The sequence below is a fragment of the Elephas maximus genome, chromosome 13 (assembly GCF_024166365.1).
Source record: "Elephas maximus indicus isolate mEleMax1 chromosome 13, mEleMax1 primary haplotype, whole genome shotgun sequence".
Taxonomy (NCBI): Eukaryota; Metazoa; Chordata; class Mammalia; order Proboscidea; family Elephantidae; genus Elephas; species Elephas maximus.
In genome coordinates, this window is record NC_064831.1 from 74,844,740 (window position 1) to 74,862,110 (window position 17,371).

Genomic DNA, 17,371 nt, shown 5'->3' on the forward strand with positions numbered 1-17,371 from the left:
GTTGTTGAGTATACCCACTTCTTAGGGTGACTAGGTGGAATTTCTTACCAGAAACTTAGACTCCTTTTGGGTATATTGATCTTCTGGCCTCCCTTGGTATTTGAGAATGTCTTTCCTCACTGTCTCCCCCTTTCCCTGTCTGTACAGCATAGCCTCACCCATCCTGAGCTCTCTGTTGCAGTGGAGATGTTGTCATCGGTGGCCCTAATCAATAGGGCGTTGGAATCAGGAGACATGAATACAGTGTGGAAACAGTTGAGCAGTTCAGTCACAGGCCTTACCAACATCGAGGAAGAAAACTGTCAGAGGTGGGTACCCAGAGTGGGTGGAGTCCATCAGCTAGCTGTCACCTCTTTCATATATCAGCACTGCTGTTTTCCTCACTGACATTGTGACTTTAGTTTGGTCATCCTTTTTCCCCCCCTACTTTGACTCATTATTGTTTATTAAATTGGGGCATTTAAAGTAAATTGCAGACATTATATTCTAAAATATATGCATAAGTATGCATCTCTTAAAAAAAAGAGAACATTTGTTATATGGGCAAAATAACACCATCTCATATCCTAATGTAATAATAATTCTTTAATATCATCGAATATGTAGTCCCTTTTCATATGTCCTCAGTTGTTCTAGAATTGTTCTTTACAGCTCATTTTTTCAAACCAGGATCCAGTTCAGGACCATGCATTACATCTGGTGGTTGTGTCCCTTAGGTGTCTTTTAATCTAAATAGGCCCTTTCCTCATGACATTCACTTGTTAAAGAGACAGGGTCAATTGTCCTACAAAATGTTCCATCTTCTGGATAGTTGCGGTTTCTTCTTCGTATTTGGTTTATTTTTATAAATTGGAAATTAGATCTAAAGACTTGTCAATATTCATTTCAGTATTTTTGGTGATGTGTAGTGTATTTCATATTGCCTCATATCAAGAGGCATATAAAATCTAGTTGTCCTACCATTAGAGACACTAAGATTGATCCCTGGATTAGAGAGGGAGCCTGTCCTTCCAATGTACAGTTTTGTTTTTCCGTTATCACCGGGAAATAATCCCTTTTTGCACTATCAGAATGTCCAATTTCCCATCAACCATTTACCTAGTATTTTTAACTCCAATTGATAATTCTTACTTAGATCAGTACTTTAGGTATGAGTTGCAGAATGATGACTTGTTGATCTATCATTCCTTCTACCTTTATTAGCTAGTGTTATGGCCTTCTTTTCTTGTCTTTACTGGAATTGCTTGAGCTGCTGCCTCTGATTCCAGAGTTGGTCTCACCTGGAGTTCAGAGTGTGTAACAGGCTGTTGACGATAAGTATTTTTCCTTGGATTTTCACACATTGTTTAAAGTAACTCCCCAATCTCAAAGCTAGCCTCTAAAAAAGCTAGAATGTATCAAATTGTTGGAGTGCCTTAGCTGGCTTTGTTCCTCGGATACTTTGCTCCTTAGTTTTCTCATTCCTGTCTTCTATATTCATCCTGAAGGCCCTTTTTTATGCTGGGCTTCATTGTCTTTTTTGTTGGGGGTAATGGGGCAGGTATCTCGATGAATTGATGAAACTGAAAGCTCAGGCCCGTGCAGAGAATAACGAATTCATTACATGGAATGACATCCAGGCTTGCGTGGACCATGTGAATCTGGTGGTGCAAGAGGAGCATGAGAGTGAGTATTCTGTTTCCCGTGACCATCCCTGCCCCATAATGTCAGAATTAAAGATGGCGCAATTCCATGAACTGATTCCAAATACCATTTCTGGTAAGATTTTTGGGTGAGAGACTGAAAAAGTATAAGTCAAAAAGCTAAGGTTGGATATTGTTTTTAAAACACCAGGTAGTTACTGTGACTAAGTATATATCTAAGAAGAACTAAATTTTCCTTGAGGTGAATTGAACATCATTTGTTATTTTTAAATGCTGCCCTTATTGTTATAACTGGTAGTTTGTGCTATAAGAAAACAAGAATGACTTTACTGCTTGGTCCCCAGGCCAGATTCCTGCAGGTAAATTCAAGGGAATTCTTATGAAGTAGCACAGCATCAAGACATCTATGGAGTGAGCTTTTCTAGCCTTCATTATATTTCGTGCAAGAAGTACTGGCTTGGACTAGAGAGCCCTGGGCTTAGATCCTGGGTCTGCCATTTGTTTGCTCTGTGCTCTTGAACAGGAGGTCCTTAAGCCTCATCTTCTATAAAAAATGTTGAACTGGGTGACTTTTTAAGATTCCTGAACTCTGACTCTTCTGTGATTGAGAATGGCTTTGATTGTACATTGGAATGTATACTGTAAAGACAGTTTCATCAAAATTCTCCTCCTTTTTAAGTTAAAGCAATAAAATCAAAAGGACATAAGCTTTGAAGAGTAACCCTTTTTTATGTACAAAAGGGCTTACTTTAGATGAAACAAAAACTAAAAAACAAAATAGCAGTCAGTGCTACTTAATATTATAGATGACAAATTGTAGTTTGAATCCTGGTAACTCTTCAGGTAGATTTTTGATTAGTTAGTGTGTTTAAAGATTGATTTATTTATACAATTTCTTAATTAAAAAATACTTTTCTCCCTTCATATTTAGGGATTTTAGCCATTGGTTTAATTAATGAAGCCCTAGATGAAGGTGATGCCCAGAAGACCCTGCAGGCCTTACAGATTCCTGCAGCCAAACTTGAGGGTGTCCGTGCAGAAGTGGCCCAACACTACCAAGACACATTGATCAGAGCAAAGAGAGAAAAGGCCCAGGTGAGCAGCATCAGAATTGTTTCTTTCTGTTCAGAGAACAAACATAGATGTGGGGATGTCTCTCCTGAGTCACTCAATGAGTGTGTCCTGGGCATCCCTAGATTCAGAGCACTGGAGGGATACAGAGGTATGAGACATAGATGCCACTTTCCAAAGAGCTCATGCTATTTTACACGTTTGATTCTTTTGTAGTTTTTTGTTTTATTTTTATTGTTGTAGACATGTCTCTTATTGAACTATAAGATCCAGAAAAGTGTACAAATTATGTAAGTATACAGTTGTGTAAATTTTCAAAAGTGAACATACTTATGTAATTGGTACTCAGACTTTAAAAAAGCATTTCCAACACCTCTGAAGCCTTCTCGTGTCCCTTATCCTGCATCCTTATCCATGCCCCATCTCTGGTAGCACTAGACTCATTTCTAACACTACAGTTGATAGTTGCCAGTTTTTTGAACTATGTTTAAGTGGGAGCATACATTATGTACTCTTTTTGTGTCTGGCTTCTTTTGCCCGATATAATGTTAGCAATATTTAGCCATGTGATTGTGTGTAGTAATAGTTTCTCTGTTCTCATTGCTGGATATTATTCCATAGTGTGGTTGTATAGTCTACTGTTGGTAGATTTTTGGTTGTTTCTCACTTCTGGGCTATTACAAATAGTGCTCCTATGAATATTCTAGTACATGTCTTTTGGTGACTATATCTGTGCGTTTCTATTAGATACACACCTAGGAGTGGCATTACTGGGTCATAGGGAACTCGTATGTGTTCAACTTCAGTAGACACCGCCGTGAAGTTTTATTTGTAACAGCTTTATTGAGATATCATTCACATATCATACAATTCACCATTTTAAAATACACAATTCAGTGGTTTCTCATATATTCTCAGAATTATACAGCCATAACCACATTCAATTTTAGAATATTTTTTTTACCCCCAAAAGAAATGAGCAGTTACTTCTCATTTTCCCCTAGTACCCCCAGCCCTAGGCAACCACAAATCTCTTTTCTGCCTCTTTGGATTTGCTTCTGGTGATTTCATATAAGTGCAGTCATACAATATGTGTTTTTTTGTAACTGGGTACTTTGACTTGGTACAACGTTTTCAAGGTTCATCTATGTTGTAACATTTCATTCCTTTTTTTCTGGCTGAATAAAATTCCTTTGTTTTCCATTCATTCATTGATGGACATTTGGGTTTTTCCACTTTTTGGCTATTAGGAATAACGATCCTATGAACATAAAATTTTCCAAAGTGATTGTAACACCACCTGTCTTTTTAAAAGCTTATTCACCTTGCCTTCCCAGATGAGGAAATTGACAAGATTTATACTTCTTGTTATCCTGTTGCTGTCTAGGAAGTTGCCTTGTACATAGTAGGCCCTCAAATATTAGTTGCATGATTAAAGCATAATTTCATCTGTTTTTTAATTGTGATTTATCTCCTTCGGATTCTTTCTAAGTTGCAACAATTATATAGAGAGGACCATAGCTTTCTTTCCTGCCTTAGAAAATCCCTAAAGTGAGGTTCTTGTAGCAAGTGCAAGAGCTAAAAGAAATTCTTAACTCAAGGGTTCAGATGCTTTCTGGGAAGCCAAGGGAAGAAAAAGAGATCAGGGCTTTAGTGTTTTGGAGGTTTTTGTACACTGACACCATATGGGCTAAGTTTGGGTTGGGGTGGAGGAGTTCTGGGTAATATAATGATAGATCTGCTTTGATTCCATCACCGTGAGAGTGGTTGTCATTAACATGTCCTAAGCATGTAAATGTGGTGTCTCATTTAAGAGGCACATTACCATGCAGAATGTCACTTGATCCGTGGGGAGGGTTGAATCACAACTCCTATTTTGTAACCAGGAATTGAGACCAATGGATCAACTGATTACAGTTACTCAGGTGAGAAGCAATTGAGTGTCAGCGAAGCTGTAAGTGGAGATCTGTATCTTTGATTCATTTTGTCAGATCAGAGCTTCTCAAACTTGACTGATTATTAGGACACTGAGAGAGCCATTTTTAAAATACCGATTCCTAAGCTTTATCTCTGATTCTGCTGATTCCCCTGTGGTAGGGCCTGGCTGCAGTGGTTGTGCGTAAGCCATTGGCGATAGGGTTTGTTTTTGTTGCCAGGGAAGTCCAGAGGGAGTCTATATATGACTGACAGAGGAGTGGGGCTTGGGAGAATAAGCTAGGGTCAGGTTCTGTGTTTAAAAAGGAAAGTAGATTGAGGATATAACTTGTACCTGCTCTCACTCAAGCTATAAGGCTGTTTGCCCCTTTCTTTGTGGGTGTGTGTGGGGAGTTGTTTAAATTTTTAGAGGATGTGACTAGAGTTTGAAGCATTTCCTTTTGCAGTGGAATGAATTTTCAGAGTTCACCAAAGGCGGAGGAAGAGGGTGGAGACACTAGAAGAAAGCTTGCTGGACACTGGCAGGCCCAGCGGAGTGGACTACATATTAGGTAGAATTGCCTTTTTTTAGGCATCAGCTTAGCTTCTAAGTTCCTCTGAGCCATCTTGGGAATAGTTTTAAAAATAATTATCTGCATTCCAAGTTTAGCAAGCAAAAGATTTTAAATTCAATTTGGCCTGTAGTTTACATTTCTTGTGATGCCTTTGTGTCTGGTTTTGACATCAGGATAATATTGGCCTTATAGAACGAGTTGAGAAATATTCCCTTCTCTTCTGTTTTTCAGTAGAGTTTGTGAAGGAAGGATTGGTATTATTTTTTCTTTAAATGTTTGGTACAATTAACTGATGAAGTGGTCTGGTCCTGGGCTTTTCTTTGTGGGAAGTTTTTAAATTACTAATTTAATGTCTATACTTGTTATAGGTCCAATTTAGATTTTCTTTAAGTATTCTTTTTGTCCCTTTCTCTCCTTGCCTTCTAGGACTTCGATTATTGTATATTAGTACCCTCGATGGTGCCCCATAGGTCTCTGAGGCTTTGTTAATTTTCTTCATTCTTTTTTCTTACTGTGCCTCAAACCAGATAATTTCAATTGGCTTGTCTTTAAGTTCACTGATTTTTTTCTTTTCCCTGTTCAAATTTTCTGTTATTCCCTCTAGATAATTTTTCATTTCAGTTATTATACTTTTCAACTTCAGAATTTCTATTTGATTCTTTGTTTATAGTTACTTTTTATTAATACTCTTTGTTTGGTGAGATAGCATTTTCATATATTTCTTTAGTCCTGACATGGCTTCCTTTCACTTTTTGAACATATTTAAAATAGCTAATTTAGTCTTTGTCTAATAAGTTCAGTGTTTGGGCTTCCTGAGGGACAGTTTTTTAAAATAATTTATTTTATTGTTGAAAACACACACAGCAGAATTACACCAATTCAACAATCTCTACGTATAGAGTTCAGTGACATTGATTACATTCTTTGAGTTGTGCTACCATTCTCATCATCCTTTTCCAAATCGTTCCTCCCTTTCAACACTCAGCCAGGCAGTTTACAACTCTGCCTTAGTCTTTACTTCCTGCTTCCACCTAGAGGTGAGAGCTTAGGGCTTTCTCAAGTCTTTTTAAGCTTTTGGTTAGCCTATCGTTTGCCCTAGCTGTTATCCACCATCTTGGGTATCCCCAATATTAGAAAATCACCTCGTAATGTTTTTGACAAATGCCCCTGGAGAAAAAAGCTGTTTGTGCTGACCAAGCTGCAAGTCAGGTCACTTGAAGTCAGTTTCGAAAGAGGGGTCTTCCAGGGAACCACCAAACAGGTCAAATAACGACAGCTTTCTGAGGCTTTGAAGGAACTGAAGAGGGCAGGGATAGGAATAGGACAATCTGAAATGCCACAAAACTCACTCTTCTTACTGAGATATTTGGCTATTTTTCTTGAATAAATGCTCCCCAGATTGCTGCAAGTCTTTGGTTAAATTTGCAGAGTTTTGAAAAAGTTGATTGTGACTATTTTTGTCAGTTTTTTTGTTGTTGTTTTTAGGGAAGAGAACATTTTCAGAAGTCCTTGTTCTGCCATTTTCACTGATGTAACTTCTCTTACTTTAAATTTAGTGTTTTTGGAATACTTGCTGAATTAAGTGAATTACTAGTCATTGAGTAGTAAAGTATGAATGCCAAGACATGAATATCAGGGATTCTTAAGAAACTTGTTTTATAGTTTACAATGTGAGTGGACTAAATCTCCCCCATCTCCCACCCCACTGTGCGTATGTGTGTGTGTATACATACCTGCAGGTGTGCATACATGCATGTAGCTAATCAGCCGTTATGCACCAACACAGCTGTACCAGTTGTTAGAAAACTGTACCAGTTGTTTGGTATATTGCTGCTATTCCAACCCTTCCACGTCTGTGCTGCTGCCTCCCGTTTCCAGCTCTTTCCCTGAACTTCCATAAAGCAGAAACTAAAGGTTAGTACATAGACCAGCTGGGGCTGTAAGAACTCTGCTCCATTCTGATCAGTTAGTGCTCGTGTTATACAGCTGAAAAATGTGTATATTTGTGGGTTTACATGTGTATATGGTGTGTATGTGGTTTTATACACACACACACACACACACACACATATAAAATGTTATATATAAGGTTGCCATGAGTCAGAGCTGACTCGACGGCAACCAACAATATATATGTGTGTGTGTGTGTGTAAATATATATGGAAACCCTGGTGGTGTAGTGGTTAAGAGCTACAGCTGCTAACCAAAAGGTCAGCAGTTCGAATCCACCAGGCTCTCCTTGGAAACTCTATGGGGCAGTTCTACTCTGTCCTGTAGGGTTGTTATGAGTCGGAATCGACTCGACGGCAACGGTTATGGTATGTATATATATATAGTTTTATGTGTGTATGTTGTTATGGCGGTTAGGTACTATTGAGTCAGTTCCGACTCATAGTGACCCTATAGGACAGAGTAGAACTGTACTGTAGGGTTTCCAAGGAGCGGCTGGTAGACTTGAACTGCTGACTTTTTGGTTAGCAGCTGAGCTCTCAACCATTACACTACGGGGGCGGGGGGGAGGTGGTGGTGGGTGTGTGTGTGTAGATATATATAAAATGTTTTATCTATCACCACATGCAAACTGTGCCACATATAAAAACATAGTCTTTAAAGGAACTTTTAAGGGGAAAGAAGTGGCCTTTAGAGGTATATGTGTTTGTGTTTTCAATGTAATATGTATGTAAAATAGCCGTTCTTCTGTTCCACTCCCTTTTTCTGTATTTTATGGCTCCTTTATCACTTTTACCTCCAGGTTTTAATTTTTGTTTCTGGTCCCTAACTCCTTGCCTCTTCGGCAGTGCAGTCTGTATGTTTCTAAGTGTCAGTCAGAGTTGTTGGGGGCAGTACTTTAATATATTTTATATAACACTTCCACATTGTTAAATCTGTTTGATCTATGTATTCTCCAACATATCTAGCCTAGAGTTTTAACTCTCTGCTCAGGGATTTGGGTTAACCTTAGGTGATCTCTTTAGAACAAACTTTAATAGGATTTGGATTTTGTTTCCCTGTTTGATCTCAATGAACCAGAGAGAACACGTTCTTTCCTTCCACTAGCATACGCCATCTTTTTTCCCTCCTTCGGTAAGGTGAGGCGTATTTCTAGATCACGTTTCCCTAACACGCATGAGACCCTGGCTCATTCTTTTTCTTGCCTTTCATACTACAGCTCCGGTACTTACATTTTATAGGAGAGTATCTGAAAGGTTTTGCTTTAATCCTTTTATTTTATTTCTTATGGTGTGGGGAAGACAGAACTTTGAATGGTCAGAATTATTGATAAGCTATGCCATTCTCTCAGTGAAGGAAGTTGTGCTAAACGTCCCAGATTTATTTAGAATAGATTCTGCTCAGAAATACCCGATATGTGCTTAGCCTAAAAGTGAACCAAAAATAGCCTGATTCTGTGGAAAATGCTTCTGTTTTGATGATGTAGGAACTTTTTCTATGTTACCTCTCTTGGTGATGAGACCTGCAGCCTCCTTGCTTATGACTTCTCAGTTTAAGTTGACACAAGCCTATAGCTGACTCATTGTGTTGTCTCACATTGAAGCTATTGCTTAGTATTTCCAGTATTTATTCATATGACTCCAGGGGCTTGTGTGTGGCCATTTTCTATTTTCAATAATAGAAAGTGACTCGTTGTGGGAAGGTACTATTATGTTATTTATTCTTGTGTTCTAGCTTTCCGTTTACTCTTTTCCTTTCTCAAGACTATGAGCTTTAAAATTGAAAACAGGCCTCTTATGTAAACCCAACACCTAGCATAATTTGGTGAAATGATCTTTTTTTTTTTTAAAAAAAGCTGCATTTGAGAGAAATCACTGCTTTCAATGTCAGATGCTTTCCTTTGCCCTTATGCCATCACCAAGGCGCTTTATAAATTGCAGGGGTTTGTGGCTCCTTGGCTTCACTGAGTGAAATGCATCTCTCACTACAATAGTCCTGGAAGAAAGCCAAGGCTCCTCGAAGGCTTTGTGGCTTCAACTGCTGGGCCTACTGAAATCATTGAAACTTCCCACTTTATCCCAAAGCCCAGAGCCTGCCTCGTAACACAGTTATGGTTGCCGGCGCCAATTCTTTATTCTGCCTCATTGGTGCCTTGTCAGGTTATATTCACATCAAAAAAAACACATCAGGCAGTCTAAATGGATATTTAAACTGCTGTTTATGGCAATTGCTGTTAGCTCGAGCCTCAGAACAGTTGGGTCAGCCAAGGACACTTCAAAAATGACTTCTCTCAACCTGGCCACTTTTAAACCTGAGGTGCCCTGCCCTTTCTGGAGAAGACTACCCTACTAATCTGCTGAATTAAAGAGCATGATGTTGTCTATGCAGATCTTAGAGACATCTTAGCAAACAAAGGGACCTCACCCTTTGAGACAGTTGAGGTTTACCTGCTGTTGTAACCTTAGTACAACCACTGAAATCTAACTGGGCATCAGGCAGTGGTTTCCGTTTCCCACTCTGACACTGAGAGTAGGTGGACAGTAGAACAGCTGACCAACTAGAGAAAAATCCTGAATCGGAGGATGGCAGCCACATTCTTGAAAATCAGAAGACCAGAGGATGAAGATCCTTTTGCTAATCCAGTTCTATTCAAGATTACTTCCAGAGGAAATGATCACTAATAATAAACTCTGTATGTTTTTAATTGTCTAAAACCACATTTAGGAAGAGGGAAGTAAGCTACTGCTCTTTCTACTATTTTACCTCTGCCCACAGTATTCAGTGCAGATTACACTATGGGCTAGCGAGGCCTCTGTTGGCCAAACTCATTGCCATCGACTCGTTTCTGATTCATAGTGACCCTATTGGACAGAGTAGGCCTGCGGCGGAGGGTTTTCCAAGGCTGTAATCTTTACAGAAGCAGACTGCACATCTTTCTCCTGTGGAGCGGCTGATGGGTTCAAACTGCTGACCTTTCAGTTGGCAGCCAAGCACTTAACCCCTGCACCATCAGGGCTTCTTCTGAGGAAAGTAGCCACTATTTACTGTAATATTTCCATGTAAAAATTTGTTTTTAAGTTCCCAACAACTGATTTAAAAATCAAGTTTTAGAATATAAGCTGGTGATAAGTTTAGGTTGCCTTTAGTGACAACTGGCTTTAAATATGATAATTTAAAAAGTTCTGGTTAAGAGCAGGGCTTGGTAGTCTTAGTAACAATAATAGTTATAGAGAATATAAACCTCCTTTAAATATCACTGGCAAAGGAGGCTTTCTAGAATAAGTACTGTGGATTCATATACATACCCTAGCCCTTGTCCAGGTTTCCATGGGTGGTGCAGACAGTTGAGTGCTCGACTACAAGCCAAAAGTTTGGCAGTTCAGATCCACCCAGAGGTGCCTCAGAAGACTGGGCTGGTGACCTGCTTCTGAAAGGTCACAGCCTCAGAAACCCTATGGAGCAGTTCTACCCTGCATACATGGGGTCACCACGAGTCAGAACCTACTCTTTGGCAACTAACAACAACCAACCGCCCTTGTCACACTATTAAAGCCGCTGGCCCCTTCCCAGTTTATCTGGTCCTTTTGCCACTTTTGGTTGCTCTTGATGTCTTGAACAATTTGAATTCATCTTGAACATATTTTTCACTTACATTGAGGCATCTCCCTTGTAACCTTTTCCAAGTTTGTTGATACCTGGCTTCTCCCATTTGACTATTCTGTTTGTCTCATGTATTTGAAACTTCTTTCTGCATATCTAGTTGAGTCTCAGAAGCCCTCTTCACCCATGTGCATCACGTGTACCTGGAATTCCTGCCTCTGATACTATTCTGCTTTGCTTGGTGTGTAGGAAACCCAGGATGAGTCAGCTGTGCTTTGGTTGGATGAAATTCAGGGTGGAATCTGGCAATCCAACAAAGATACCCAAGAAGCACAAAAGTGTATGTATCAGCTGTTTCATTTCTATTTTGGTGGAGGGTGAGGAAGGCGACGTGTTCCGTATCTCAGTATTCAGCTTAACCAGGATAGCGAGACTGAGGGGAATAGTTTGCCAATACGTATACTTAGGTGCCATAGTAGTTAAGAGGTACAGCTGCTAACCGAAAGGTTGGCAGTTCGAATCCACCAGGCACTCCTTGGAAACCCTGTGGGGCAATTCTACTCTGTCCTGTGGTCACTATGAGTCAGAATTGACTTGATGGCAATGGTTCTGGCCTGGTCATACTTAGGTGAAATAGTGTGTGAATTTAGATGCTTTCTAAACTGTTCTTGTAACAATTCTCTTCTAATGGTATAGTTGCCTTAGGAGTGTTTGCAATTAATGAGGCAGTGGACAGTGGTGATGTTGGCAAAACACTGAGCGCCCTTCGTTCCCCTGATGTTGGATTGTATGGAGTCATCCCTGAGTGTGGTAAAACTTACCTAAGTGACCTTGCTGAAGCCAAGAAGAAGAAACTGGCAGCGGGTAAGTCGTGGGAACATAAATATGTGCTCTGAAGCTAAGAACTTGAGTGTATGAGGGGAAAGATACAGAAGAAAGGGGCAAGCTGTAGGGAAAGACACTTTAGGGTAGAAATGCAGCGTTTAGGCACATTTCAAAGGCTCTAAGGCAATAATATCCCTGTTACTGGGTTTTTTTTCCCTTTGTGGACAGGTGTGTTAATGAGGCCAACTTTCAGAGAATGGGGGATGGATAAAAATACATGTTTTTCTCTGTATACAGTATCAGTCTCTCTGATTGTCTAAGCCTATACACAGTTGAATGTAGTTTACCTACAAAAAGGGGAATAAAAATAAGAGTTCTCATCTCATTGTATTATTATTATTAAATGGAGGCTGAATGGTCACAAGATCTTTTATCAGAGCAGTTTTCTAGCATGTAAGTTCTTAGACATAGGCTTAGGAAGGAACAAAGTCATGGTTAATTCCACAGTTAGACTTCATAGGTATTTTTATTACTAGATATAGATTAGCTGAATTAGATATTGCAGAGCCATAGCTAAAGGGAAACTTAGCATGCCCTTTACTTGCACAGATCCAAGGAATAGGCTTTTGGAGGTTCTTCATTGAGGTTATTAAACTTGACTGTAATAACTCTGTAGTATTAGGTAAATGTGGGGACTATGGCTCTGGGTTTCTTTTATCTTTCCTTTATTTTCTTTTTTTTACTAGGAGATAATAACAGCAAGTGGGTGAAGCACTGGGTGAAAGGTGGCTATCACTATTACCACAATCTGGAGACCCAGGAAGGAGGATGGGATGAACCCCCAGACTTCGTGCAAAATTCCACGCATCTTTCTCGGGAGGAGATCCAGGTAGGCCACCTTTCCTCACGTAAGAAGAAGCTGAGAGAGAAAAATGTTTTAGAGCTCATACTAGGAGGAACAGGGCATTTGGTCACAAGACCTAGGCTAAAATTTAGACTGTGTAATGAAATGAACTAAAATGAACTATTTTGGAATATGTGGGGAGGGGGAGAGCAATGTTTGAGTTGTAGAATTAAGTCACTTTATTTGTGTACTTATTAAAGAAAATTTGGATGATCCGGAAAAGAAGAATGAAAAGTTGCTCCGATTCCCCGTTAAATGGAACTACTGTTCATCTCCCAGTTTACATTTTTAGTCTCTTTTATGACTCTTTCACAAATTGCAGTCAGACTGTACTGTGTTAGACTGTAACCTGCATTTTCAAATAAAGTTAACATATTTGTAGCAGCTTTTAAAGTGCTTTTTTCCCTCCTCCATCTTTGCTTATGCTGTTCATTCTTACTGGAATTTATGCTTTCACTCCACTGTTACTTATTGAGCACTTCCTTAAATGTAGCAGGCACTCTCGTAAGCAATGGAGATATAGCCATGAACAAAACAAAGTTCCTTGTGTCATGAGCTGTCCCAACCTGCCATGTACATGTGTCAAAGTTCTATTCTTTTGGGCACATACATCTCAAGTGTCATTTCCTCTGTGAACCTTTCCTTTGTTTTACTTCCCCCCTCCATCTTCCTTTGAAGCCCCCATAGAACTTTGAACTCGGTTCAGGACATAATCTGTTCACATTTGAATCTGAGTCACGTATGTACTTGTCTTATGCCCCCTGTTAGATTTGAAGGTGAGCCACTAACTTTCTTTGCAGTGCTTGTACGTAACAGGCACTTCTGTTGTCATCGATGGGCTGTTGAGCAACCCTAACATTACTGGTGCTGAGCTCATGTTCATTAAAATGGAATTGTCTAATGAACATTGAAGGAGAGGAAAATATATTGAGGGCAGATGTTGAGTAAGCTGTTTTAGGTCACGATTAGATGCATAATTAATAGACAACAAAGAATTCTAGAGAGAAAGAACAGTAAAGGACTTTTAAAAGATCATCTACTTCCATTGGGCAGTATTCCCTAAATCTGTGAGGAACAAGTGAAATATACACATACATACGAAGTGAAATAGCCATTTATTCAGAATTTAACTATCAGAGAGATGAATATCTGTTTTGTGTTTAAAGTTTCCTACTTAGGGAAAGTTGTAGTCTCTCACCTTGCCAGTGTTTTAACTTCATTGCTAATGATTTCGCAGATGATTAAATTTAACCAGACTCATTGAACTCTGTGTTGGGCATTGAGGGTATAAAGATGTGTCATAGAGTCTCTACCTTGCAGTTGTTCATAATGATGTGGCAAAAGCAACAGAAATAGAACTGAATACTGTGATATAGGGCAAGAGAAAACTAGATGCTCTAATAGCAGTAAAATAAAGGAAATGTTACCAAAACCAAACCAAACCCACTGCCGTCGAGTCAGTTCCAGCTCATAGCGACCTTATAGGACAGAGTAGAACTGCCCTGTACAGTTTCCAAGGAGCACCTGGCAGATTTGAACTGCTGACCTTTTGGTTAGCAGCCGTAGCACTTAACCACTGTGCCACCAGGGTTTCCATAGGAAAGGTTAAGGGAGCAATAAATTTTGTCCTTTGGAGTCCCTGGGCAGTGCAGACGGTTAAGTACTTGACTCCTAGCCGAAAGGTTGGTGGTTTGAATGCACTCAGAGGTGCCTAGGAAGACAGGCCTGGTGATCTGCTTCCAAAAGGTCACAGCCCTGAAAACCCTGTGGAGCACGGATCTAATCTCTACACATGGGATCATCATGAGTCGGAATCAACTCTGTGGCAACTGGCAACACCACCACCAATTTTTGTCCTGGAGGAAGATAGCGTAGATAATGATGATTTTAGCAGATGGGAAAAAGAGGAATGTCTGTTCTAGATAGAAAGGGCAGTATGGGGACAGGCTCACAGGATGGAAAGAACAGGAACCATTTAAGGAAAGACAAGTGGTCCTGTTGACTGTAATGTGGAGGGTGTGGCAGAAGAGGAGGCAAATAAGATAGTCTCAGGTCAAATCATGAAGGGCCTAACATGCTAGGTAAGGAAGCCAGGCTGCAACTCAAAAAGAGTTTGAGTCATGTACACCTTCGAGTATCTTACTAAGCTCTACAGAAACACTCATACTTGTTTTACATGTGGACCTAAGTAGATTTTAAGCAATGTTACCTTGCCTTTAGCACCGTTCAGCCTCCTACCTAATTAAAAAGAGTGGCAATCAAGTGTGTATCCTCCCACTCTCTGCTCTTTCAATTTATCTGAATTTTCACCAAATCCTTCATCATTTTCTTTCCCAGAGGAAATACCTCCTGTCCAAAGCTTGCAAAGCGAAGGTGAAAGAGATTTACCTTATCTCTTGGTTCCATGCTCTCCCAGTTCCTTGCAGACCTTGTCTTCTCCTCATTTTTTTGATTTTTGTACTATATGACCTAGATTAGTGACTTTCAGAATTTAATGTGTATGTGAATTACCTGGGGGTCTTATTAAAATGAAGACTTTGATTCAGTGGGTCTGCAGTAGGGCTTGAGAGTCTACAGTCCTGACAAGCCCCCAGGTGATGCTGATGCTGCCGGTCCAAGGACTCTGCTTGTAGATAGCAGCCTATATGTATAATCATGTCTCTCTCATCTTTTCGAAGTTTTTTTTTTTTTTTTTAACCCATAGAATTTCCCTAATTTGGCCTTGCATACAAGTTCATCTTCTTTCTTTGTCCTTGCTAAATGTCTTGAAAGATTAATTTGCCCCTCCCTATCTCATTTCTCCACTACCATTCACTTCTTAGCTCACAGTAGCATACAGTATGATTTCCTGTCCAGCTTTCCCTTTAGTAAAACTCTTATTTTAGACTTTATCAATACCCTTTTAATGGCCAGATTCAGTTAGGAGGCCTCATCGTATCTGACCTCTCTGAAGTACCTTTCTTAAGCCCTCAACTCTTTTGACTTCTCTAGTGCAGCTCTCTCTGGTTCTCTTACTTCTCTGAGTGTCTCTTCCTAATCTCTCTTCCAACTGCTTTTCTCTACCTCTGCCTGAACTGTTTCAGGATTCCATTGTTGACCCTCTTTTCCTCTGCACGTTCATTTGAATGATCTTATTCTAGCCTTTGGTTCTAGCTGTCAACTTTGTGCTTGTGACTCCCAAGCCTGTACCTCCATACTCTAGCCTTTCTCCTGACCACCAGGCTTGCCTGTCCATGTACAGTCTAGAAGTTCTGCAGGCACCCCAGACTCTCTGATAGAAAAAATAGAGACTAAAATATAAGGCTGTATTTCTTTTTTTCTCATGTAAACTAATTCTGTAGCAGTGATCCAAGGAAGGTGTGGTGGCTCCATAATATTGTTCGTCCCAAGGTCCTTCTGTCTTTTTACTCTGCTATTCTTAGCATGTGGCTTCCATTCCTAAGGTCATCTTGTGAGCCTAAATAACAACTTGGAGGCCTAACCATCGAGTTAGCGGCCTAGGCAGGAAGTAGGAAGAAAGGAAGGAAAAGTAAAAAAGGCACAGTGCCAACTATCTATCTCTTTCTTAAGGAACTTTCCTGTAGGTCTTACCAAACTGCTTCTGCTCACATCGCATGAGCTATCCCTAGCTAATGGTGTCTTTTAACTGGGCACAGTATTGTCCAGAAAAAAATCAAGGCTCTGATAACAAGGAAAAGGGGAACATAAATATTGGGGAAGTAACCAGATGTTCTCACCTAACCATTCTCACCCCGCCGCCCTCATTCAAGCCGAGGTCATCTTTTACTTGGATTATGATAACATTCTTATTCACCCACTTGCTTCAAGTCCCTTCTCACGTTAGTCTGTCAGCTACTCTGCTAACAGTACTATTTTTCTAAAAATCAACCTGATTGTTTTGTTCCTCTGCATAGAAGTTTGCTGGTTCTCCAGTGCCTATAGTAGCCCTTAAGGCTACATTTGAAGACCATTTGCAGTCTGCCTGGAGATGTAGCTTTCAAGCCTTGCTTCTGGCCACTCCCCTGCAGGTGTCCTATGCTGTGCATTCTAGGGGCTCCCTGGTACTTGCTTCTACACATCCCTTGGTGATTCTTGTCCACAGTAACCCCGTATCACCTAGCACAGTTCGTGGCATACTCAGTTTTGAATAGGCGGGTCAGTAAGTGAGATAACATATGAGATAAAAGAAGATCAAGTTTTTATTAATGAATGTTCTTTTTTTTTTTTTTTTTATGTGAAAAGAACAGCCTGGCCCTGGAAAACAGACCTAAAGACTTAATTCTCACTGCTTAGCTAAAGATCTAGTATAGACATAGAAAGCAGCAAGGGTTAAAATGTGTGTCTGTTTGCACCTGTGTATGTCTTCTAACGTCCCCACATGCTTTGTTCAGAGTTCCATCTCTGGAGTGACTGCTGCGTATAACCGTGAACAGCTTTGGCTGGCCAACGAAGGTTTGATCACCAAGCTGCAGGCTTGCTGCCGTGGATACTTAGTTCGACAGGAATTCCGATCCAGGATGAATTTCCTGAAGAAGCAAATCCCTGCCATCACCTGCATTCAGGTATTTCAGAGCCAGTTATTCAGACAGCAAGTGGGCTTCTAGAACAGGGGTAATAAACAGTCAGCTCTTAAAATCTACTGTCTGAGTGTGTTTTTTGACTTCGGATCTCTTTGTCTCATCCTTCTTTTGACAAGTACCTCCTCTTTTCTACTATTGTAATGATAGCGTGTTTAGTGGTATTTCATAGTAAACTGTCAGTGGCTGTTCTTGGAGACTTCATTAGTTTCGAAGACTATTTCTGTGTGTAAGATTTGAACCTGGAGGGAAAACAGTGTTGGATTTGCTTCAATGACAGGGTAACATGGTGTCATAGAAAGACTTCTGAGT

The 17,371-nt window shown here is 40.0% G+C and overlaps 1 protein-coding gene across 3 annotated transcripts in view; it reads left to right on the forward strand.

The window, feature by feature from the left end:
* The window catches only part of IQGAP1 (IQ motif containing GTPase activating protein 1), a 105,334-nt gene that overhangs the window by 58,894 nt on the left and 29,069 nt on the right, over nucleotides 1-17,371 (forward strand). For all 3 annotated transcript variants that reach the window (XM_049905599.1, XM_049905600.1, XM_049905601.1), the window contains 7 exons: nucleotides 148-308; nucleotides 1,541-1,665; nucleotides 2,575-2,738; nucleotides 11,003-11,093; nucleotides 11,450-11,617; nucleotides 12,325-12,467; nucleotides 16,874-17,044. In XM_049905599.1, coding sequence (XP_049761556.1) covers nucleotides 148-308; nucleotides 1,541-1,665; nucleotides 2,575-2,738; nucleotides 11,003-11,093; nucleotides 11,450-11,617; nucleotides 12,325-12,467; nucleotides 16,874-17,044 — 1,023 coding nt within the window. The remainder of the gene's footprint in view (nucleotides 1-147; nucleotides 309-1,540; nucleotides 1,666-2,574; nucleotides 2,739-11,002; nucleotides 11,094-11,449; nucleotides 11,618-12,324; nucleotides 12,468-16,873; nucleotides 17,045-17,371) is intronic.